Genomic DNA, 24,718 nt, shown 5'->3' with positions numbered 1-24,718 from the left:
ATCTCATATTTTCCTTATCACAATAGCTTGTTGCAATGAGGCAAAGAATTTCACAAAGACATAAAAACTAAAAATATTATTTGTAAATAATTTTAGCATAAATCTATCTGCATAGATAGTAATTAACAGTAAAACATTCTCAAGGAAGGTATACATTCTGTCCCTTTATCATCATAAATATCCTTCTTTAACACATTTCAAATTCTATTTCTTTTTTTGTTATTGTTGTTTAGGGTTTGGGTACCAGGGATTGAACCCAGGGGCACTTGACCACTGAGCCACATCCCCAGCCCTATTTTGTATTTCATTTAGGTCTCACTGTACTGCTTAGCGCCGCCTCACTTTTGCTGAGGTTGGCTTTGAACTCATGATCTTCCTGCCTTAGCCTCTCCAGCTGGTGGGATTATAGGCATGCGCCACCGCGCCTGGCTTCAAATTCTATTTCTTTCTTTCTTTTTAATTTTTCTTTCTCTTTTCCCCCTACCTTTGGTGCTGGGGATTGAACCCAGGGCCTGTGCATACTAAGCTTGCACTTTATCAATGAGTTACCCCCTTTAGTCCTGAGTTTTAAATTCTTGACTTTAAAATTTATGTAGGCCTTAATGCGTCTTGTGAGACAATAAAGTCAGATACTATGTTGTTCTATATTTTAAAAATAACCAAAATATTACTAATAAAAAGCACATGCTGAGTACAAAAATAAGATTTTACAAGGCTGGGCAGATCTTTTATTATAGAACTAGTTAAAGAACACTTAATTAGGGCTGGGGCTTTAGTTCAGTGGCAGAGCACTTGCCTAGCATATGTGAGGCACTGGGTTCCATCCTCAGCACCACATACAAACAGATAAAATAAAGGCATTCTGTTCATCTACAACTACAAAAAAAAATTTTTTTAAAGAAACCTTAATTAAATGATGAATTTCAGTATCCATCAAGTGTTTCATTATGTATTAATTAAATGACCAGCCCAACTAAAACTACTTTTAATGCAATGCCCAAAACAGATGGTTTTACATTAAAATTTTAGTTTTACTAATACTTTAAATGTATGTAAAATAAAGTACATTTAGTTATCTGGTATTTGAAACACATTTTGAATTCAAAATGAAATAAGGATTTATAAGTGCCTACACATTGGAGAACTGCTGTGGTACCTAGACCCTGAAGCTTTTCAACAAGTTGTTTTACTTGAATTTACTAGAATTTTTGAAGACTATAGATTCTGCTCACATATCTTGAGTTCATATATTGAGAAATTGTACTAGCTACTCTCTGATATTAATGAACAATATTATTTCTGCCAAGAAAAGAATTAAAAATTAATATAAAAAAAGAACAATTCAATCTTAAGAGGCCTAATAGCATGAAAAGTTTGTTTTGGAAATGGGTAATAATGAGTATAATACATTCCACTATTGTCATGTATGTAAAAAAATTTTAAAAAATAAGTTTATTTTGGAACTGAGATTGTTGCACAGTAGTAGAGTGCTTGCCTAGCATATGTGAAACTCTGGATTCTATGCTTAGTATGCATACGAATAAATAAATAAAATAAAGGTGTTGTGTTCATCTACAACTAAAAAAGATTAAGAAAAAGTTATTCTTTTTTAAATTCTAAGACTTTGATCTTAGCCATGAAAAAGTAGCTGGAATTGGACTCACTGTCCCAATTTTAAAAGCTGGGGGAAGTCGGGTGTTATGGCACATACCTACAACCCCAGAGACTTGGGAAGCTAAGGCAGCAGGAAACAACTTAATGAGACCCTATCTCAAAATAAAAACAATTTTTAAAGTATCAGGGTAGTAGCTCAGTGGTAAAGCACACCTGGGTTCAATCCCCAGTACCACAAAAAAGGAGAGAGAAACAGTAGTATGCTTATGTGCATATATGTATGTGCGTGCAAGCATATGCACAGGTGTTTATAACAACTGTTCAGAGAAATTGGATAGCAATCAAGCAAGGGCTGTGAAAGAAAGAAGGACATGAAATAAAGCCTACATTCTCATTCCAGCTTTTTCCCAGTGTATATTCCAAACTGGCCAAAGGAAATAAAGCCTAAACAGTGAAAATCTGGCTGGGAAAAAGGAATAAATATCAGAATAAAAGGTAACTAATATAGTCAGGACTTGGAGAATGGAGGCAGGATATAGAGAAGAAGAAAACAGAGAACTCCCAAAAATTTATATAAAATTTTCTTACATAGGCTTAATTCTCTTCATAGGCTTAAGTACTAGAGTAACTTGCCCAGCATATGCAATGTCCCTGATTCAATACATAGCATCATATACATACACATAACACACACACATACACACACACACACACACACACACACAAGTTCTTCAGATACTTGGGCAAGTCCTGAGTTCAGCTGGCCAAAGATGAGACTTCAGGATGCATAGCAGAAAATAGCTACTGAAAGCCTAGAGACATTGGGGGTTCAGGCTCAAGTCAAAATGGAGCCACTGTGGTAAATACCCCAGACTTTCCGTTGAGATGATAGGTAATTCCCAAGAACTAGTCATTATACTGTAGAAGTAAGGTAAAATCAAGCCTCATCAGGATCAAAATGATCCACTGACAATATAACTGGCTGCCAGGATAAATTTTACTAGTATTAAAGGGAGGACAGTATAATCTTTTTATAAAAAAGTATAATCCAGAGCTTCTAAAAGCAATCACCCACAGTGTATGGCTTACAATAAAAAAATTACTAGATAAAGTAAGAGACCAGAAAAAAGTAACTTATAATCAAGACACCAAATAACCAATAAAAGCAATCCCAGGAATCAAATATAGGAGTTAACAGAAAAAGATCCTAAAACTATTAATGATATGTTAAAATAAATAAATAAATGGAGAAAAGGGATGAAAAAGTAAATTTTGACATAGAACATAAAACACCATATCAATAATTATATAACTGTAAATGGACTATTTTAAATAACCAATTAAAAAACAGAGCTTGACAAAGTGGATTACAAATCATGATCCAAATATATGCTACCTATAAGGCATTCACACTTCAAAATTATGACACAGGCAGGTTGAAAGAAAAGAATAAAACATTTATAGGTAAGCATTATCAAAGGAGAACAGTGATAGTTACATAAATATTAAACAAGAGACTCTAGAGCAAAGAAAATTACCAGAAACAGAGAGAGACTTTCTATACTAATAAAAAGGTCCATGCCCCCCCCCCAAAAGACACAGCACTTCTAAAAATGCATGTGTATGCACCAAATGACAAAATTCTAAAATGTGAAATATGATAAAAATGTCAAGACACTAAAGAAGAAACAGACAAACCCACAAGTATAGCTGAAGATTTCAGTATCTCAACAATTATGAGAACAACCAGATGGGAAATCAGAAAGGATAAAGTAGTAATTACCATCAATCAACAGATCTAATTGACAAAGTATACTCTGCCCAACAACAGAATATCCATCTTTTCAAGTGCCCACAAAGGGTATATAACCCTCCAGGTCAGGAAACAAACCTTAACCTTTGAAGAACTGAAATCAAGTGTGTTGTCTTTCTTTGTACAAAGTAATAACAATGGAATCAAACTAGAAATCATTAACAGAAAGCTATTAGGAAAATCTTCAAACATTTGGAAACTAATCAAAATAATCCATGAGTCAAAGAGGAAGTCAAGTGAAATTTTTAAAAGATAATTGAATGAAAACAAAAAAACATATCAAACTTTGTAGGACACAGCTTAAACACTGCTGAGAAGCAAATTTACAACAGTTAAGCATCAGATTAGAAAAGGAAGTGACTCAAATCAATAATCTAAGGTCCCATCTCAAGAGATGGAAAAGGAATAACAAAATAAACTCAAAGAAAGCAGAGGAAATAATAGAGTGGAATTAAATAAAATAGACTATAGAAAAATAAAGAAAAATTATAAAACCCAAAGTTGATTCTCTGGAAAAAAAATCAACAAAGTTGATAAACCTTTAATTAGACTGTCAAAAAATGAGAAGAGTCAAAATTACTAAAACCAGGAATAAAAGAAGGAACATTAATACAGAAATAAAAGGGATCATAAAAAAATACTATGAACACTATGCCAAAAAATTGCATAACCTAGATGAAATGGACAAATTCCTAAAAACACAAACTAGCAAAACTGACTCAAGAAAAAATACAAAATCTGAATAGACCAATGAAAAGAGAATAGTCAAAATCATCCCATCTAAAGATTTTACTTCTAGACATATACCCAACAGAAACAGTTACTATTATCAATCAAAAGACATACAAGAATATTCATAGCAGCTTTTTATCTGGAAATGACACAAATGTCCATCATAGTAGACTAAAAGAAAAAAAATGGTATATTTATACAATGGAATACTAAACAGAAATGAAAAAAGAAAATTACTGTAAAATGGAACAAAATGAAAGAAGTCAGACACAAAAGAATACTTATTGTATTATATCATTTATATGAGGTTCGAAAACAGGAAAACTACTTTATGATGACAGAAGATACAACAGTGTTTACTATTAAAGAGGGGCATAAGTGAGTTTTCTGGAGTGCTATATCTTAATCTGGTTGTTATAAGGGTATATAAATATATAAAATTGTAAAATTTCAAGCCATTACATTTGAGATTTGGCAGTCAGTTTACTGTATATAAGTCATACCTAACTTAAACACATTATAGTTTATTCATAATTTCTAAGAGTTTGAGAAAGTCGTTTCTAAAAGTAAATTCCTGGTTTACTCTGCAATCAAGAGAATCATTAAAGCAAATATATTAAATTTTCCAATTGTTAATCAGTTATACAGATTATTAGTTCATATTTTTTCCCCACAATGCACTTTATTGAATACCTTGAAATCTCATATATATTTGGTAGAACAGGATACAAGGGCTCTATTTGGAAATACAGCAATACAGATGTGTCTTAAGAACTTTTCAGATTAAAAAAAATAACAAAATTTCTGAAGAGCTGTGTAAATATGCCTGCAAATTCTTTGTCACACCACCTCATCAAGAGATGAACTTTATGCCCATCTCCCCTACTTGGAACTGTGCTGCCCCATGGTAGAAATGGTGCTGTGCCAGTTTTTTGCCTCTTGAAATGCAATCCTCAGGATCCAGCTTTCAGTAAAGAAGCCCAAAAAAGTCACATGGAGAGAGCAACTAAGGTGAGAGAAGTCTCAGCGTTTCCGCTAACCTCATCAAGGTGCCAGACATATGAGTTATATCATCTTAGAAATTCCACTCAGTCACTATCTGATGGCAGCTACATGAGAAACTCTCCCCTATTGAAAGAGATCAAGAGAACTACTCAATTAACCCAGAAATATGGAAGATTATTAAGTGCCTATTGTATTAAGACATTATATTTTGAGTGATTTGTCACAGCAGCAGTCAACAAAATAAGAATTAACAAAGGTAATGAAAAGTTTACTTAATCATATCTCAAACTTTGTACTTTGAGAGTCATTTTCTCACTAGTAAAGCTGCCTTCGAATTTCTTAGAATGCTTTGAATGTCTTTGATATGCTTTTTATAGATATACATGTGTATGATATCTATGTACTTAGAGAAGAAAAATGGTTTCTGGATTGGCAGAATTAAACATGATTATTCTCTTTGACAAAATATTTGGATTAAAAATTTATCCAACAGGGCTGGGGATGTGGCTCAAGCGGTAGCGCGCTCGCCTGGCATGCGTGCGGCCCGGGTTCGATCCTCAGCACCACATACAAACAAAGATGTTGTGTCCACCGAAAACTAAAAAAAAATAAATATTAAAAATTCTCTCTCTCTCCCTCCCTCCCTCTCTCACTCTATCTTTATAAAAAAAAAATTAAAAAAAAATTTATCCAACAGAAGCAATGTCTTTAAGGTTACACAGACTATCCAGAGTACACACTCTTAAAATATTAGGAGGATATTTTGAGACCAGTCTTCTTTATAAGGTTTTAATATCAAGCTATAAAAACATTAGAAATATGTCTACTATCTCCAAAATTAGTTTTATCACTATCTCTAAAGCCAAATACATTACTTTAGGATTACATGTTATAGTCCTATTCCCAAAACACAGATATTCAAGCATTCACTGTGTTTAATTGAGAATTAGATAAGAAATTATATAAACCAAACACTAATTAATAATTTTCAGACATTTAAATACATGTCTTCTTATTAAATTTTAAGAAGGGTGCAATTAAAATTACCATGCAAGCCTCCATTAAGGCAGTGTGCATCTCATCTGTTTTGTGCTCTTGATCTGCACCAGCTTCAAGTAGAAAGCGAACCATATCCAAATGGCCTTTAAAAAAAAATTTTAAGAATTGACTATCAATTGAATATGTAAGTATTAAAATAAAGCATCTTTTTCTTTCAGATGTCTACATACAATTCATGACAATTTATTTTGAATTCAATAAATAATGACAATTCTACAAAGCAAAACTCAAAAACAATAAGCAGGCTCTCATCAAGGTCCTATTATCTAGATTTTAAAGACTAAATTGGTCCAAATTCTAGTTAAGTAATACAATAATGATTATTTCTTAATTTAATCTCTATAAAATTACTTATCAAATCAAAACAATGCAATCAAATAGAAAGCCAGGTAAAGTATCTCTGGATCACATTTTCTAAAAAAAAAAAAAAAAACAGCTTTAAAATAACCATAAACTCACTGTGGCAATAAGCAGGCAAAGAAAAATCCCTTTAAAATAATTCCAATCTTCTTGAAACATTTAATATATAAAAAGCCTTAGTAGTGAGTAAGAAAAAGACAAACACTCCAATAGAAAAATAGGTGAAGTATATGAAATGGTAATTTAAAAAACAAATACAAATGAATATTAAAAATGATGAAAAAGATATTAAACCTTCCTATTAAAGAAATAAACACTAAAATGAGACACCACTTTTTAACTATCAAAATGGCAAATATTAAAAAGAATAATACCCAGTGTTGGTGAGGGTGTAGGGTGGGATAAAGGGCACTCTCAAACACTGCTGGTGGGAGTGTAAATTGGTTCAACCTTTCTAGAAGGCAATTTGGCAATATGTATCAAAAGCCTTAAAAATGTCCATACCCTTTGACCCAGCAATTCCACTTCCAGGAATTTATCCTAAGGAAATAATCAGAGATTAGGCAAAAATGTCTGTACAAGAATGTTATCACAGTGTTTTTAATAATAGTGAAAAACTGGGAACAATTCAAGTGTCCAACAACAGGCAATTATGGTGTATCCATTTGATGTCTTTGGCAGAAACTGCTAGTAACCTATCCAATATCCATTGTCTTATTCTTTCTTAATAACATAACTCTGATTTTATCTGGGTGACAACATGCTTAAATACTGAAAATCAACATTTTCCAGCCTCTCTTGTAGCAATGTGTAGCCAATGAGATGAAAGTGTGAGTTATAAGGCAAAAACTTCTTGAAAGATTCCTTAAAGGAAGCTTACTAAATTGGCATGGCACTCCCTGTTTTGCCCTTACCTTTTTCAGCCTTCCTAGAAAATGAATTGTTGGGACCCTAACTAATATCTTGGCTTATAAGTAACTTTGAGGACAGAATTCATATACTCGGATGATAGAAAAATAAAATTCTATCATGATGACAAATAAACCACCATATTAGCTGCAGAGAACATACTCTTAGACTTCTCTTTTGTTCAAATCATTTGAGTTAGTAATATATGCAACTAAGCTACTCACATAATTCTATGTGATCATCAATAGTTATATTGCAAGAACATTTGTTGAGATGAGAAAATGTTTATGATATACTGTTAAATAAAATAAGCAGTCTATAAAATAGTGTTAGTGTATGATTATTTTAATATATATGTATATGTGCTTCTTTATAAACATACTTAAAAACATACTGGAAGTACACTGCTAAAATATTGTTTACAAGCTTCTTTACCTTTAGATGGTGACATTATATGTCATTTAAAAATTCCTGTGTGCTTTAACATATTTTTCAGGTTTTCTGTATCAAGTATGTATTAATATTTTTATGTGTGTATTATTTTTAAATAAAGGTGGGGAAAAACAATATTAAACAAAAGTTATTAAGTAATGGAAACCATCTCAGTCTGTACTAAGTGATTTGGTTGACTTCATAGCTAATTAAATAAATTTAAATTAAAATAAAAGAAACATACACTGGGAAACTATACTACAGAAAATACAGGCTAAAAATGGGCTTTCTATATAATCTCGTATAAACTACATAATCTTATAGCACAGATAAAACAAAGTTAACTCAAATACTCAATACTTGCTACTCAAAGTTGTCAAAAAAATTATAACTATTCATACATATATATAGAGTACCTTTGTAGCATGCAAGTGTAAGAGCACTTTCTTTGAATTCATTAGAATGAGTGTTGATGCCTGCACCATGATCTAGAAGGACTCTTGCAACTTCCACATGACCTGCACTGGCCGCTTCCATTAAAGGGGTATGTCCATTTTCATTATGATCTTCTATATTCGCACCTTCATTAAGTAGCACTTTCACAATGTCAACAAATCCTCCAGCACAGGCATAAGTTAGTGCAGTATTTCCTAATGAAGAACAAAGAGAAATATGAAACTGAAACAAAATATAATTATAGTCAGTTATAGTTCTTTAATTCCCTTACATAAAACACTACAACTACCATCTCAAGTTCTTTTGTTATTGTTGTTGTCACTAATTACAGAATTATCTTAATTTTCTCCTAATTAAAAGATGCTCTTAAAGGTCCAATACGGCTGGGAGTGGTGGTGCATGCCTGTAATCCCAGTGACTTGGGAGGCTAAGGCAGGAGGATCACAAGTTCAAAGGCAGACTCAGCAACTTGGCAAGACTGTGTCTCAAAATAAAACATAAAAAAGGGCTGAGGATGTGGCTTGGTGATTAAGTGTCCCTGGGTTCAATCCTTGATACAAAGTAAAATAAAGGAAAAAAAAATGCCCCTGTCTCAAAAGTCTGGGGATATAGTTCTGTAATAGAGCACTCCTGGGTTCAATCCCCAGTATCACCAAGGGCTGGGGGGTGTCAGTACAAAAGACCATATATTATAAGTGTCTGGGCAATATAAAATGCCTAGAAAAGATAAATCTGTAGTTAGAAAATAGACAAGTGGTGGCTAAGTCTGAAATTATTGAAATGGGCATAGGACTCTTTTGTGATGATAAAAAATATTCTAGAATTATATTAGATTATATTGATGATGGAACAACTCTTGAAATCTAACAATCATTATTGTACCCTTATACAAGTGAATTTTATCTCAATAAAGCTGTCGAGTTTTTTTGTTTGTTAGGTTTATGCTTTTCCAAAGAAGAAACAGCTACATTTGTACTGGACTTGAAAAGATGAGTAGGATTCCTAAAGGAAAGAAAGGATATCTAATATCAAAGAAACTGGAAGTAAAAGCAAGTGACTAGAATGATTAACATATACCCCAACAGAGCTGAAGTGCAGAGCTATGGTTTTAAAACCTGACCTCTCCCTAGAGGACTGCTTTGGAGTCTGGAAGGAACACGAACCTATATTTTTAACAATTTCCCTAAGTGATTCTAACATGCAGGCAGTAGGCACAGTTTGTTGGACAAAACGAACGAATGAATTAAAAACTGAGCCTGATTATAAATTTACTGGTGAGAAGATGAAGTAATTTCCTTCTGAAATCTTCTATTTTTCCAATGAAGTACGAGTAAAAGCCATCAATGGAAATGGGAAGGAGTACATGGTCGAGGAGAGTATTCCATTGAGCATCTGGAGGTGTAGAGAGGAGTCTATCAAGAAGTGTATGCCTGGGCTGGGGATATAGCTCAGTTGGTAGAGTGCTTACCTCTCATGCACAAGGCCCTGGTTTCAGTCCCTAGCACCACAAACAAGTGTATGCTTGCCAGACACAGTACCACACACCTATAATCTCAACGGCTCAGGATGCTGAGGCAGGAAGATCGTGGTAAAAAAGCCAGCCTCAGCAACTTAGAGAGGCCCTAAGCAACTATTTAGAGACTTTGTCTCTAAATAAAACAGAAAAACAGGACTGGGGATGTGGCTCAATGGTTAAGCACTCCTGGGTTTAATCCCCAGTACAAAAATTTAAAAAAAAATTTTTGTAAAGTGTATGCTTACTGTCTGCTTCATGACACCCCTTCCTTCTATACAGTATACCCCTTTTGAGCTTTAAAAAAAAAAAAAAGTAAACTTGACCTCAAGAAAGTCTTTTTCTCTCAAATGCAGCACCTCCTTTTTAAAAAACTAAAGATACAGGAACAATCCAGTGCTTTTCCAACTGTTTCAAATAACTTCAGAGTCCCTATCCCCTCCCAGTTCCTCAGAAACCATGAAAGAAGACAGGCAAGGCCAGAGATCAGGAATTACATATGTACCTACAATATTTGAGTTTTTTAAAAAAAATATTTTTAGTTATAAATGGACACGATACCTTTATTTATTTGTTTTTTATGTAGTGCTGAAGATCGAATCCAGTGCTTGACATGTGCTAAGCAAGCTCTTTACCACTGAGCCACAACCCCATTCCCCCCTCATCTATACTTACTTTATTTTATAAAAAAATATTTACATATATTTTTTTAGTTGTAGTTGGACACAATACCTTTATTTTATGTATTTTATATGTGGTGCTGATGATCAAACGCAGGGACTCGCACGCACTAGGCGAGCGCTCTACCACTGAGCCATACCCCCAGCCCTATATCTACTTTAGATCTCTTTTTTAATCTGTGTACTATTGTATCTGTGTTTCAATATACTATTTTGTTGCATATTTCTCAAAGGAGTATGTACCTAGCATGACACTGATAACCGGAATCAAAATCTTTATTTTATCATCTTAATTTTAAATCTTTTGCTGTGGTTCAGCAATCAATGAATGCCCCCACTGCAAAAAACAAAAATGATGTTCTAGCAACACAATAGAATATTAAACAAACCTTGCAAATATTTATAAAGAACTTTAAAAAAAAAAAAGCGAAGTCAAACAAATTGCACATAGGGTTATGATTTCAACTATGCATCTTTTTACATTAAAAATATTGAATGGAACATGGCAATAGTGGTACTTCTGTGTCACAAAGATTGTGAGAATGCTCCTTGATCTTTTTTACTTTCCCACATTTCTCAAATTTTTTTGACAGTTACTGGGAATTGAACCCAGGATCTCACACACACTTGACAAGTGCTCTACCACTGACCTATATCCCAGCTCTTTCTATTTTATTTGGGGGCAGGGTTTTGCTAAATTGCCCAGGCTGGCCTTGAACTCGTAATCCTCCTGCCTTAGCTTCCTAAGTAGCTGGGGTTACAGGCCTGTGCCACCATATCTAGCTTCAATGTTTCTATAATGAGCATATGTTACTTTTATAATCAGATAAAAAAAATTAAGTAAATTTAGTAGTTTACCAATACTGTCTAAAATGTATTTTCTTTATGTAAATGTGAGATTTTTCCAAATTAAATTAATACAAGGAGTCATTTTCAAGGGTTCAACCACAGTATTTGTCAAGCTAATCAGCTGAACTAAATGGCAGGCAAAACAGTCCACTTTCCTAAGACTAACATTCTCATTACATATAAAAATGGAAAAAATATAGGGAAACATCAGGTAGTAGTAATGATGGTGGTAGTAGTAGGAGCAGCAGTATCAATAGCAATAATGGGTTTTTTTAGTCATTTACATTATTGTCATAGCACTGAAGCACTTAATATTCTATTGAAAAACTGTTACTGTAAAATTATGTTGTTGTACATTTATTTCTTGGTATTGTCTCTTTGATTATTTGGTAAACTAAGTGAAAATAGATTATAATAGATATATTATCTTCAACCAGCCAAGTACAGAATAGCAAATAAGAATGAACAAATACATTTTCATCAAATTAAATAAAATACTAAAAAATATTAGGCAAGCTTTAAATAAGTCTGTATTACTCTTCAATAACAAATGTATATCTCCTAAAACTGAATTTTTAAAACTTTCTTTGTGTTAAAAGAATTGCAGAAGAATAAAAATACATTCAAATATTTCAACTTTTCAAATACTTTAAATGTCATCTTGAAAAGTTGCTTTCAACACTTCTTTATCAAAAATATTCTACTGCAAGTTTCCTCAGCACAAGTAACCCATCAGTCTCATAAAATATTCTAATGTATTACTCACAATTACTATTTTTCTTTCATTATATAACTTAGAGAAACTCGACACCTTCTTTCCATGCATATTTATTTCTTAATGTTTTTTAACTTCTTTATCTTTACAGATTTATTCATAAGACAATTCATTGTTTTAGGTATATTTTCCTCCTAATAATTATCTTTAACCTACATTTACTACATGACTTAGCAAGGTATATATCCCCATCTGCATAACTTCTCCCAAAAAAACCCACTTTTTATTTTTTAGTTATAGTTAGACACAATACCTTTATTTTATTTATTTATTTTTATGTGGTGCTGAGGATCTAACCCAGTGCCCTTGCACATGCTAGGCAAGCGCTCTACCACTGAGCCACAACCCAAGCCTCAGGAAACACTTTTTTAAAAGACTATGACTCAAGGAAACTCATTACCAAATCTACATCTACAGCTCAAGACATATGACAAAGGCTGGTCATAGCTATGAGTCTGTGACACGTCAATAACTAAGAGTAGTCCTTACTAGGGTAGCTTTTATGATACACAAGAATATCTTACCAGAAAATGTATTCAGCACAACTCACATGAAAAACCCTACCAGGTAAACATTCTCATGTTAATCTATAACCTAAAATCAAGAAAGTTGTATTTAAATGAGATAAGGAATTACAGGAGATACACTTCATAATTTTGCCTCCTTATGGCATTACATATCATTGTGGCAAAAAAAAAGAAACTGCAGCAGAAAAACCATTAATATTAACCAAATAAATTATATTTGTTTTAAAGACTTTAGAAGATATCAAATTAATTTATATTTTCTTCAGAGATTCTACAGAAAAGCTAAGATATTTTTTCTATACAGTTTATATTGGGTTTCCCCAGGAATCAAACTTGTATCTCTCAGGTTATAATTACTTGTTATCAATTTATATACCAATGAACATTATCATTCTCTGCATACCTGTTGCAGACTGGGAGTTGACATCTGCATCATGAAGGAGTAATAATTTCACAATATCTAAATAACCTCCACTGGAAGCTGCCATCAAGGGAGTTATGTCTCCTTTATTCCCTCGATCTTCAACATTAGCATGCATAGCTAGCAATACCTTTAAAACAAAAGAACATACACAGAAAGAAATTATCAATTCTTACTATTAATAGTATTTCTAGAGAACACTGAATTGGGGAAGATATTTTAGACGGATGAGGAAAAATCAAAAGTAATCACTTTTGAGGAAAACACACAAATTTTTACTTTTCATAATGCCAGGTCAGATGCTATATCTTATAATACCATAATATATTAATCTTTAAATAAAGTAAGATCCCATTAGCCATCCTATTATAAAATGTGACTGTTACGGTCAAAGAAGTTGTGTTATAAAGCCAGGTGCAACTCTAATCCCAGAGGCTCAGGAGGCTGAGGCCAGAGGATCATAAGTTTTTCAAAGCCAGGCTCAGCAACTTAGCTAAGAGGCCCTAAGTAACTCAGCAAGACCTGCCTCTAAATAAATAAAAAGGGGTGGGGGGGGGGTGGCTGGGTTATGGCTCAGTGGTAGAGCGCTCACCTAGCACGTGCGAGGCCCTGGGTTCGATCCTCAACACCACATAAAAATTTATAAATAAAATAAAGGTATTGTGTCTAACTACAAGTAAAAAATAAATATTAAAAAAAAAAAAAAAGGCTGGGGGGGGGGGATATAGCTCAGGTGGTAGAACGCTTGCCTCACATGCACAAGGCCCTGAGTTCAATCCCTGGCACCACAAAAGAAGGGGCGGTGCTGGGATTATGGCTTAGTGGTTAAGGGCCCCTGGATTCAATCCCCAGTACCACTACCCGCCCCACCCAAAAAAATGTTGTGTCATGTTTCAGGTTATCTAACAAGACAGCAGTAAAACTACACTCACTAGATACAAATTAACTGATAAAAATATGACTTTCCCAATATTGCTCTAACACTAAAGGAAAAACACTAAAAGAATTGGGATAATCTGAATGCAATGGAAATAAAGCACTTCTTCCTATTTTATCTGCATATTGTTTCTAAAGAAAAGTTTAAAATATAATTATTATTTCTATCAGTTTCTTATTCATTAGAACTAGTTTTGAGAAAGTGGTAGAAAAATGAACAATGCTCATTGCATGTACAGGCAATAAAATGAATTGTGAAAATTTATATTTTGCCTATTGCCAAAAAGGGAAAAGGGAAGGAGAGAACCTGGCCTTGAATTATAAGTAATAAAAATAAATAAAACATCAAAACCTTTCTACAATTTTAATTACTAAAGATTATTTCTGCTTACTTGTGCTAATTCATAATACCCTGCTGAACAAGCCAAACACAGCAGGCTTTCTCCTTCTTCTGTATGTTCATTTACACTTCTGCCTTCATCTAGCAATTTGCGAACAGCATTCACATCTCCATCTGAACAAGCTTCTGCTAGACTGCGACTGAAAACAAAACCATTCAACAATTACCTGACACAAGAAGACTGAGGATCCTATGATAAATTACATCAAGTATAGAGTCACACATACAAAAATGTTACTACAGAAAGAGAAAAATTATATTGTAGGAACATCTTATTTGCTGAGCATCCTGTCTGCAACTCTAATTATTCACATCAACGAAGCCAAAAAATAAATTTGAAAATAACAATAATGTTATCATTCAAAATTTTCTAATATAATACAATTGATTTTAAATAAAATCTTTTGAAGTATTAGATGCTTCAAATAATTTCCATTTACAATCTTATTTGGTAACAGTGAAGGTGAAAATCTAAGAAAATAATTTTACTATAAAATGACTAACCACATCAGTGAATCCTAAATCTTATTGTGCATAAAATCACCCACATTTCTTATTAAAATGTAGATTCTACAGGAGAAGGGAAGAAGGGAGAACTACTAGAGAATGACTGGGGGAAAAAAACTGTAGATTCTGGTGGTATGGTGGTAAATTCCTGTAATCCCCCCACTCGGGAAGCTGAGGTAAGAGGATCACGAGTTCGAGGCCATCCTTAGCAACTTAGTAGAACCCTGTCTCAAGATAAAAAATAAGAAGAAAGGAGGGGTTCAGCTCCATAGTGCCCAGGTAGAGTACCCCTGGTAAATTCAATCTCTAGTACCACAAAAAGGAAAAAAAAATGCAGATTCTGATTTAGTAATCTGGGGTAGGGTCCAAGAGTCTGTGTTTCTATATACATACATATATATATATATATATATATTTTTTTTTTTTTTAAGTTGTCAATGTGCCTTTATTTTATTTATTTATATGCGTTGCTGAGGATTAAACACAGTGCCTCACACATGCTAGGCAACTGCTCTATCACTGACCTATATAACTCCAGCCCCAAGATATTGTATGTTTTTTATAGTTGTAGATGGACAACATGCCTTTATTTGTTTAGTATTTTTTTTTAATGCGGTGCTGAGGATCAAACCCAGTGCCTCACACATGCTAGGCAAGTGCTCTGCCACTGAGCTACATCCCCAGCAACAAGATACTGTATTTTTAACAAGCTCTGATGTGATGCTCATGTAATATCTGAGTAGTAAGCAACTAGACTACTACATTAGTAACCCATTTCATTTATTACTTCTCTAGCAGCCAGTTTAGAGTTCACTACTATAACCTCTAGAATAAGTAACTTAGAAGTAGAAACCTGGTTTTTGGTTTGCATTTCTTTTTTCTTTGTACCAGGGATTGAACCCAGGGGCATTTAACCATTCCATTGAGCCACAACCCCAGACTTTTTTTTTTTTTTGAGACAGGGCCTCATTAAGTTGAATTTGGATTTCTTATATACTCTAGTATATATTCCACATGAATGCTCAATGAATAGGAGTTGGATGCAAGAATAAAAAGATCAATTTTATATCTACATAATATACATACATTTATATACTCACTTAAAATGTAATATCCATTCTAATATCCATTTGCTAAGGTTTATAAACTCTTCCAAAAGATATATTTAACCAAAATTGGTAAAATCCAAGGATGTCTAATAAACAGCATTAAACACATACGTGTCCACTTGTCCTGCATTGTGGCTGTTTTCTGCTCTCATCCGTGTCAGTGCAGCAGCAGCTTCATCCAAAGCACAACTAACCGAGGATGTCAATCTCCGGAGTACCTCAGGATCTGCAAAAGCTTTACCATCAGCAGTTGACAACTTGCCAATTCCTTCGTGACCGTCAATCAGGTAGTACAGGGGAAGAAAAGGCATAAAAGTACAAATTGTAATTACATTTCAAAACATCATTTTCTAGGGCAAAGAAAGGACATAGTCCCTATAGATATGGCTAATTATCAAAGACAAGGTTGATAATTTCAATTCTGCCACTAATGTCAAGACTAAGGCATAACCACCCAAATTTTAGTGCTTCCATCTTCACAATGCACTTATTAATTTATCTTCTACCTAACTCCAAATAAAACTTAACAGGATGCTCATTGTTTCAAGTAAATAAGATTTAGAAGTTCACAGTCATACCATAAATCTCCGGTATAGGGTATATGTCTATGGTATTTTTGGTATTAATGAAGGAGATATTTTGTATAGTATGATCCTGCCTTTTATTTTCCTACAGAGAATTAAACCCAAAGGCACTTTACCACTAACATCCTCATTTTTTTTTTTTTTTGAGATAGGATCTCCCTAAGTTGCAGAAGCTAGCCTCCTATCCAGCCTCCTGAGTAGTTGGGATTATTACAGATGTATAGTCCCACACTTGACCTCTTTTTTTTTTTTTTAAATTATGTATGCTTAAACATCTACATGTAGTTATATTACCACAGGGGAAAAGCAAGGAAGTATATATACACCCTTGATAGACAATGAAGGTCTATCTACTTGTTATCTACTTAGTACAGTTCATACTGCTTTAGCTATATTATAATAGGTGTGTATTTAAAATTTAAGTTTTTACCTCTGTTTTTTTTGGGGGGGGGGGTAACCAGGGATTTAGTCTAGGGGTACTTAACCACTGAGCTACATCCCTAGCCTGTTGTTTATTTTTTATTTTTTATATTTATTTTTTGTGGTGCTGGGGATTGAACCCAGGGACCTGTGCATGCAAGGGAAACACTCTACCAACTGAACTATATCCCCAGCCCTTAAAATTGAAGGTTTTAATGTTCTTTTTCTTAAATATTTTATTTTTAGTTGTAGTTGTACACAACACCTTTTATTTTATTTTTATGTGGTGCTGAGGATCGAACCCAGGGCCTCGCATGTGCTAGGCAAGCACTCTACCACTGAGCCACAACCCCAGCCCTTAATGTTCTTTAAAAAAAGAAAAAAAAAAAACAACAAATTATTTAGCACTTCATAAATGCTTACATATAAAAATATTCAACAGTAGGGATGGGATTGTAGCTCTGCGGTGGAGCACCTGCCTAGCATGTGTGAGGCACTGGGTACCACATATAAATAAATAAATTAAAAATAAAGATCCATTGACAACTAATAAATAAATATATATATATATATTTAATAGTATCTGGAGTAAAGATAGATCAAAATATGCATGTGATTAAAATTCTTCTTGACATGGTCTCAATTTTTTCTAAGAACCTCAATGTTAAAGAAAAGAGTATTCTCAGCTCTGCTTTAAGTTAAACTGGTGACAAGAATTTTTTCATGGGCTACGGATCTAGGAGGTAGAGGACTTGACTAGCATGTGCAAGGCCCTGGTTATTCAATTCCCCAATATCACAAAAACAAACAAACCAACAAAATCCAGCTATCTTCCTTAAGAAAGGTTGGTAATGTTTACCATGATCTCATAACTAAAAACACAAAAATAATTCTATAAATTCCACTAGAATGCTATAGGCTCTACACAATGTTCAAAAAGCAAATTAAAATATTCGCTGCACACACACACAAAAATGTTCACTAAACAACTGTCTTAAAGGCTGGGGTTATGTAGCTCAGTGATACAGCATTTGCCTAGCTTGAGTGGAAGCCCTGGATTTAATTTCCAACACCACACACACACACACACACACACACACACACAAACACACGAAAAAAAGAAAAGAAAATTTAAATACTGTCTTGCATAGGTCTTAGAAAAAGGCACACTATTTTTAAATATATTTGACAGTTTCTTTGGACACAACATCATATCCATCAATGTCAAGAGTTTAAATTGTTAAAATATACAAAAATTTAAAATTTAATCTTTTCTGATACTTCCTGAAAGATAACTATTATTTTCAAAGTTTATTTTCTCTTTCATAATATAGGTTATAAAAACAAGTCACTCTAAGATATATCTCGCTATTTATACCAGTCATACTATAAACCAAAGAAAAAGGGAGAAAGAATGCTTAATGAACCCCAAAAACTCTGAATGAGAATCATGAGGTACACATTAGAAAAAGATATGAGTTTAAAATTCTTAACTGGGGAGATCACAGAATAGTTCTCACAACAGTTCTGTAGCCTAAACCAGAAAGTAATATATACTACCAACCATAAACAAATTTGGGCTTGGCAAGGAACAGAAAATTAGTCCTTATGAGACCTGGAGAAGAGAAACACCTTTCATATTTCTCTCTTATCTAAGCAAAACAAGCGTAACTAGGAGATTCACAAGAGATCCAGACTAGGAGGGAAATCCAACATAATCCATCTTTACATTTTGTTTCTTTTTAATTATCAGTCTTTGCTGGATACTTAAATATTTTATTCCATCTAATCTTAAGTTTCTATCAGTTTAAAAGACACAAAGACCAAAAGTTAATCTGCTACAAATTATATTATATGCTTTTATGCCACTATGCTTTTCCATAACAGGAGAGTTTAAAGAGTTTCAAGATATTGAGTAAATATTTTCCTAATGCAATGTCTGTTTCTAAGAACAATATAAAAATGCTAATTTCCTTCATGTTTTACTTTTCCCCTAGTCCTTAACTGACAAAATACAAATTTTTCTTATTATTTTAAGGGCTGCTATGATCTTTCTGAATGTTTCTTTAATGTTTATTAAAGTGTTCACTCATAAGCTGAATGAAATTTTCTATACATTTTTAAACCTTGAGTATTCCACATCTTAACAGCATTAATATAGGATAAGGTAAAAATATGGCACCCTAATAAGCTTCTATGCACTTTTTTTTAATGTTATAAATTATTCATCTAGATGAAATTCTTATGTGTGTATAATGTGCATGCATAAATGCATTAAACAAATAAAAGGAATGCTATACAAAGTGAACATATTGCAAAAAGGTCATATTCAGAGATTATAAAATTTTTGCATTTAGGAGTGATAAAAGGTTTTCGTTAAAATGCCATGAAAACTTTGTATAGCAAATAACGAGCAGATTATACAATATAAAATAATATGTACTATTTTGAGAAGGTATGTTTTTATCACAAATTTTTCTTTTATGATACTTCAGAACAAATAATTGACATAGCTTGACATGTTTTAGTACAAGTTTATGTTCTTTTTTTATTTAAATGTCTTTTATGTAGGAACTATGATTGTAGCTCAGTGGTAGAGCAACTGCCTAGCACGTGTGAGGCACTAGGTTCGATCCTCAGCACCACATAAAAATAAATAAATAAAGGTATTGTGTCCGTTTACAAATAAAAAAAATTTTAAAGATGTCTATTAAATAAAAAAGAGCTATTTTTAATTAAGTTATGCACTGATTAAAATGAATAAGTAGGCCAGACACGGCGGTGCATGACTGTAATCTCAGCAGCTGGGGAAGCTGAGACAGGAAGATCGTGAATTCAAAGCCAGCCTCAGCAACTTATTGAGACACTAAGCAACTCAGTGAGGCACTGAGNAAAAAAAAAAAAAAAAAAAAAAAAGTACAAACTCATGCCATTTGACTAAGTAATTCCATTTTAAGGAATCCATTCTTTAAAAAATTATCTGAGGTGCTGGGGTTGTTGTAGCTCAGTGGTAGAGTGCTTGCCTAGCACATATGAGGCACTGGGTTGGATCTTCAGCAACACATAAAAATAAATAAATAAAATAAAGGTATTGTGTCCATCTATAACTTAAAAAAAAAAAGAAGGACTACTAAATTTTTACTAATTGGTGGGGGAATGCATATAACAGGGATTAAACTCGGGGGCACTCAACCACTGAGCCACATTCCCAGCCCTGTTTTGTATTTAGAGACAGGGTCTCACTGAGTTGCTTAGCACCTCACTGCTGTGGAGGCTGGCTTTGAACACATGATATTCCTGCCTTAGCCCACCCCCGCCACCCAAGACACTGGGATTACAGGTGTGCACCACTGCACTCAGCCTGTACTTCTGCTATAAAAAAAAAAAAAAATCTGAGGGCTGGGGTTATAGCTCAGTGGTAGAGTGCTTGCCTGGCATGTGTGAGGCACTGGGTTCAATCCTCAGCACCACATAAAAATAAATTTAAAAAAAGTTACTGTGTCCATCTACAACAACAACTAAAATTATCTGAAAGCCAGACAAAACTTAATGAGCACAGATGTTCACTGTAACAATAATTAAAATTCCAAAAATGAGAAAAATAACTACAATAAAGAATTTGCTAGATATATTTTGTACATTCACATGAGGAATGATTTTGTACCCATTAAAAACAATGTTTTTAAGCAGATCATAGTGGTGCACATCTATAATCCCAGTTACTTGGCAGGCTAAGGCAGGACAATTGCAAATTGTCCACTTTCAGTAATTTACTAAGACCCTGTCTCAAAATAAAAAATAAGGGGTTGGGGATTGTAGTTCAGCGATGGAGTGCTTGCCTAGTACGTGCAAGGCACTGGGTTCAATCCTCAGCACCACATAAAAATAAATAAATAAAAGTACTGTGTTCATCTACAACTAAAAAATATTTTTAAAAACTTTACAAAAATTAAAAAAATAAAAGGGATGGGGATATAGCAAATTTGGGTTCAATCTTTAGTATCACCACAAAAAAAAAAACAAAACAGATTTTGAAAACATATTAAATGGCACAGGAAAATATTAATAAAATTAACTGAAATCCGGCCGGAGATCCAGAGGAGAGACCCGCCCACCCCACCATACCGTGGCCAAGAGATCCGGAGGAGAACCACCCCATACTGGGGTTCCTTATTCAAAAAAGTGTGGCTCCACAGCCCAACATCAGAGTACATATAGGCTTGAGGATGCCACTGCCACAAAACTGAGATATGGCTGCTTCTATCAAGTGACAACAATAAGGACCTGGTAAGGCATCACCAAGGTCCCTGTGGGCCTGGCTGCACCAGAGGATTCTCTCTACTAGGGGTGCTAAATGTTATCCTGTCTTGCAAGGGTTGCCTATCTCATTTCTCCTATTAACAGCCAACTTCTAATGATTACCCTCACACTTGTCATATAATTTAATACCTTCATATTCTCATATCCTACCTCATAAACACCTCAGCCAACCCCCCAGTACCCCCTTCTACCATTAGAAACTGTAAACCATTATGCAAACCTATTGACTATATGGTAGAAGTTAACCAAACTCATCATTTCTGATTATAGTGACAAAACTAAATGTAAAAATGGAAGCTTAATGATATATGGCTGCACGTTGGGTACATTGAGTGCTGTAAGATTGATCTCTCCCTTAAAAGTGAGGTATTGGGGGACTGGGGTTGTGGCTCAGCAGTAGAGTGCTCACCTAGCAAGTGTGGGGCCCTGGGTTTGATCCTCAACACCACATAAAAAATAGATAAATAAAACAAAACTACTGTGTCTAACTACAACTAAAACAATTTTTTTTTTAAAGTGAGGTATTGTAATCTATAGGGACACTATAAGACAATAGGGCAGAAGCTGTAATACCTCTGACCCACACTGCAAGAGAGGAAGACACATAGACATCATGTAAAAACAAGGGAGGAAAGTGCCCCAAACAAACCAAGATACTACAACAATAGAATCCATAGAGAGTACAGCAGGTGAAATGTCAGAGGAGTTCAGAATATACATAACTAAAATGATCTGGGAATTAAAGAACAACCTAAGTGAGCAGATACAGGCAAAAATGGATCACTCCAACAAAGACATAAGAGAACAAATACAGGTGACCATGATCACCCCAACAAAGAGAAAAGAGCAAAGACAGATTGCAAGAGATCACTTCAAGAAACAGAGATACTGGGGGCAGGGGGGGCGGCAGAACAGAAACCCTTGAAATGAAAGAAACAATAAGCCAATTAAAAACCTCAGTAGAGCGCATCACCAACAGACTAGATGACTTGGAAGTCAGGATCTCAAACAATGAAGACAAAATAAACAATCTTGAAAAAAAAGTTGACCTTTATTGTGAAGATGGTAAGAAACCATGAACATTATGGGATACCACCAAATGACCAAATGACCAAATTTAAGATTTACTGGGATAGAGGAAGATTCAGATATTCAAACCAAAGGAAAGCACAATCTCTTCAATGAAATAATATTTGAAAATTTCCCAAGCGTGAAGAATGAAAAGGAACATCAAATACAAGAAGCTTACAGGACACCAAATGTACAAAATTATAACAGATCTACACCAAGACACATTATAATGAAAATGCCAAGCATACAGAATATAGAATTTTAAAAGCCACAAGCAAGAAAAATCAGATTACCTACAAGGGAAGACCAATTTAGATCTCAGATTTTTCAACCCAAACTCTCAAAGCCAGGAGATCCTGGAACAATATACCAAGCTCTAAAAGATAATGGATGCCAACCAAGAACCTTATATCCAGCAAAACTAAGCTTCAAACTTGATGATGAAATAAAAACCTTCCATGATAAACAAAAGCTAAAAGAATTTATAGCAAGAAAGTCTGCACTACAGAACATTCTTGGCAAAATATTCCACAAGGAGGAAATGAAAAACAATGAAAATGTGCAAACTACAATAAAGGAAAAGCCAACCAAAGGAGAAACTAAGTCAAGCTAAATACCAAAAATAAACAAAAATTACTGGTAATACAATTCATATATCTTTCAACCATTTTCAATAAATTTTACACATAAAAATTTTAACTACAATATCATCTAATTTTTCAGGTTTTTGTTTATTTTGTATTTTTTGTTTTCCATTTCTCTTCACAAAATTACACAAATATTTTCTTTAAAAGTTTTAGCATTTTATACATTATATTTTAATATATAATTAATCTGGTATGTGTACATATATTACCTGTGATATGAGATGAGGTATATTTTACTTTCTTATAATTATAAAAAACCATTATTCAAGATTCAAGGGTGAAAAAATCAAGGGTAAAAATTTTTTAATAAGGTGTTTATAAAGGTAAGGGCAAGGTTGAGGGAAACCAACAAATTTTATGAAACACCTTTCCTTCCATAGACTTGGAGAGGTAGGAGGTGAAAGAAGAGAGAGCCATTATGAAAAACTTGTAGGAGAAGGTGAACTAATTGAAGTTATTCCTACCAAAAGCAAGAAGAAACCAACTCACAGTCTAATAGAGTCTTATAGGGAAGAATAAAGTACCTCACACTACTCTTGTATATTCTAAGTTCATCTCTTTGGTGTCCCTTTCTGATGGAACTCAACAAGAAACCACATGACAAGGGGACTTATCCTGCAGCCTACAGCATATGTCTCACCAAAAGGTGAAAGATGGAGAAAAAATCCAATATGGCAGCCATTGGTTACGTGAGGCTACCGAGTATTTGAAATGTGTCTACTCTGAATTGAGGTGTGCTATGTGTTAAATAAACATTAGGTTCCAAAGAATTACTAGGACAAACAAAATGAACATGAAATGTCTTACAAACAATTATTTTCTGTGCAAATTATGTTGGTAATCCATTGGGTTAAATGAAAATATATTAAAATTAATTTCTCTATTTGTTTTAAAAAAAGAAGAAAAAGAGAACACAGTAACATATTCTGTATCTTGACTGTAGTACTATACATCCATATTTATGTTGTCATTTTTTATATTGTGTTGTCAAAATCCATATAACTATAAAACAAAATAGGGCAAATTGTACAATACAAAAATTATATCTCAGCAAATATAACTTTAAAAAGAAATCTAGTTCATGAAGTGTTTTAACAGTATTGGGCACATACTAACCACCTGATAAATAATAGCTATTGTTATAACTGATTAAAACAACCAGCATCACACTGTTTCATAGTGGGGTAGGAAAGGGGAGCATGGGAGCATAGGGCAAAGGGGTGGGAGGGGAAGGGAGGGGCATGGGGTTAGAAATGATGGAATGAGATGGACATCATTATCCAAAGTACATGTATGAAGACAAGAAGGGTGTGAATATACTTTGAATACAACCAGAGATATGAAAGATTGTGTTCTATATGTGTAATATGAATTGTATGCATTCTGCTGTCATATGTAACAAATCAGAATTAAAAAATTTAAAAGTAAATTAAAAAATAAAAAATTAACTGAAATCCACAAAATATTATGATCCTTATTTTGCTAAAAGGACATGTGTGCATGCATGTAAATTTGAACATATGCATATTCACGTTTACACTCCTAAATACAGGTCTGTATACCTATATGTCTATAATAT

The 24,718-nt window shown here is 33.6% G+C and overlaps 1 protein-coding gene across 5 annotated transcripts in view; it reads right to left on the bottom strand.

Moving 5' to 3' along the window:
• Positions 1–16,434, bottom strand: part of LOC107151461 (ankyrin repeat and KH domain-containing protein 1) — an 84,175-nt gene extending 67,741 nt beyond the window's left edge. For 2 of the 5 annotated variants that reach the window (XM_048811647.1, XM_015496890.2), the window contains exons 1-5: positions 16,209–16,425; positions 14,474–14,621; positions 13,128–13,275; positions 8,341–8,574; positions 6,212–6,306 (exon numbers count right to left, since the gene is read on the bottom strand). In XM_048811647.1, coding sequence (XP_048667604.1) covers positions 6,212–6,306; positions 8,341–8,574; positions 13,128–13,275; positions 14,474–14,621; positions 16,209–16,408 — 825 coding nt within the window. In that variant the 5' untranslated portion in view covers positions 16,409–16,425. Of the gene's footprint in view, positions 1–6,211; positions 6,307–8,340; positions 8,575–13,127; positions 13,276–14,473; positions 14,622–16,208 lie in introns of all 5 variants that reach the window. The other 3 variants (XM_048811648.1, XM_048811650.1, XM_048811649.1) reach the window with 3 other exon arrangements.
• Between the last annotated feature and the right edge of the window lie 8,284 nt (positions 16,435–24,718).

The sequence above is a fragment of the Marmota marmota genome, unplaced genomic scaffold, assembly GCF_001458135.2.
Source record: "Marmota marmota marmota unplaced genomic scaffold, marMar, whole genome shotgun sequence".
NCBI classification, from domain to species: Eukaryota; Metazoa; Chordata; class Mammalia; order Rodentia; family Sciuridae; genus Marmota; species Marmota marmota.
This window is presented reverse-complemented; position numbering and strand designations above follow the sequence as displayed.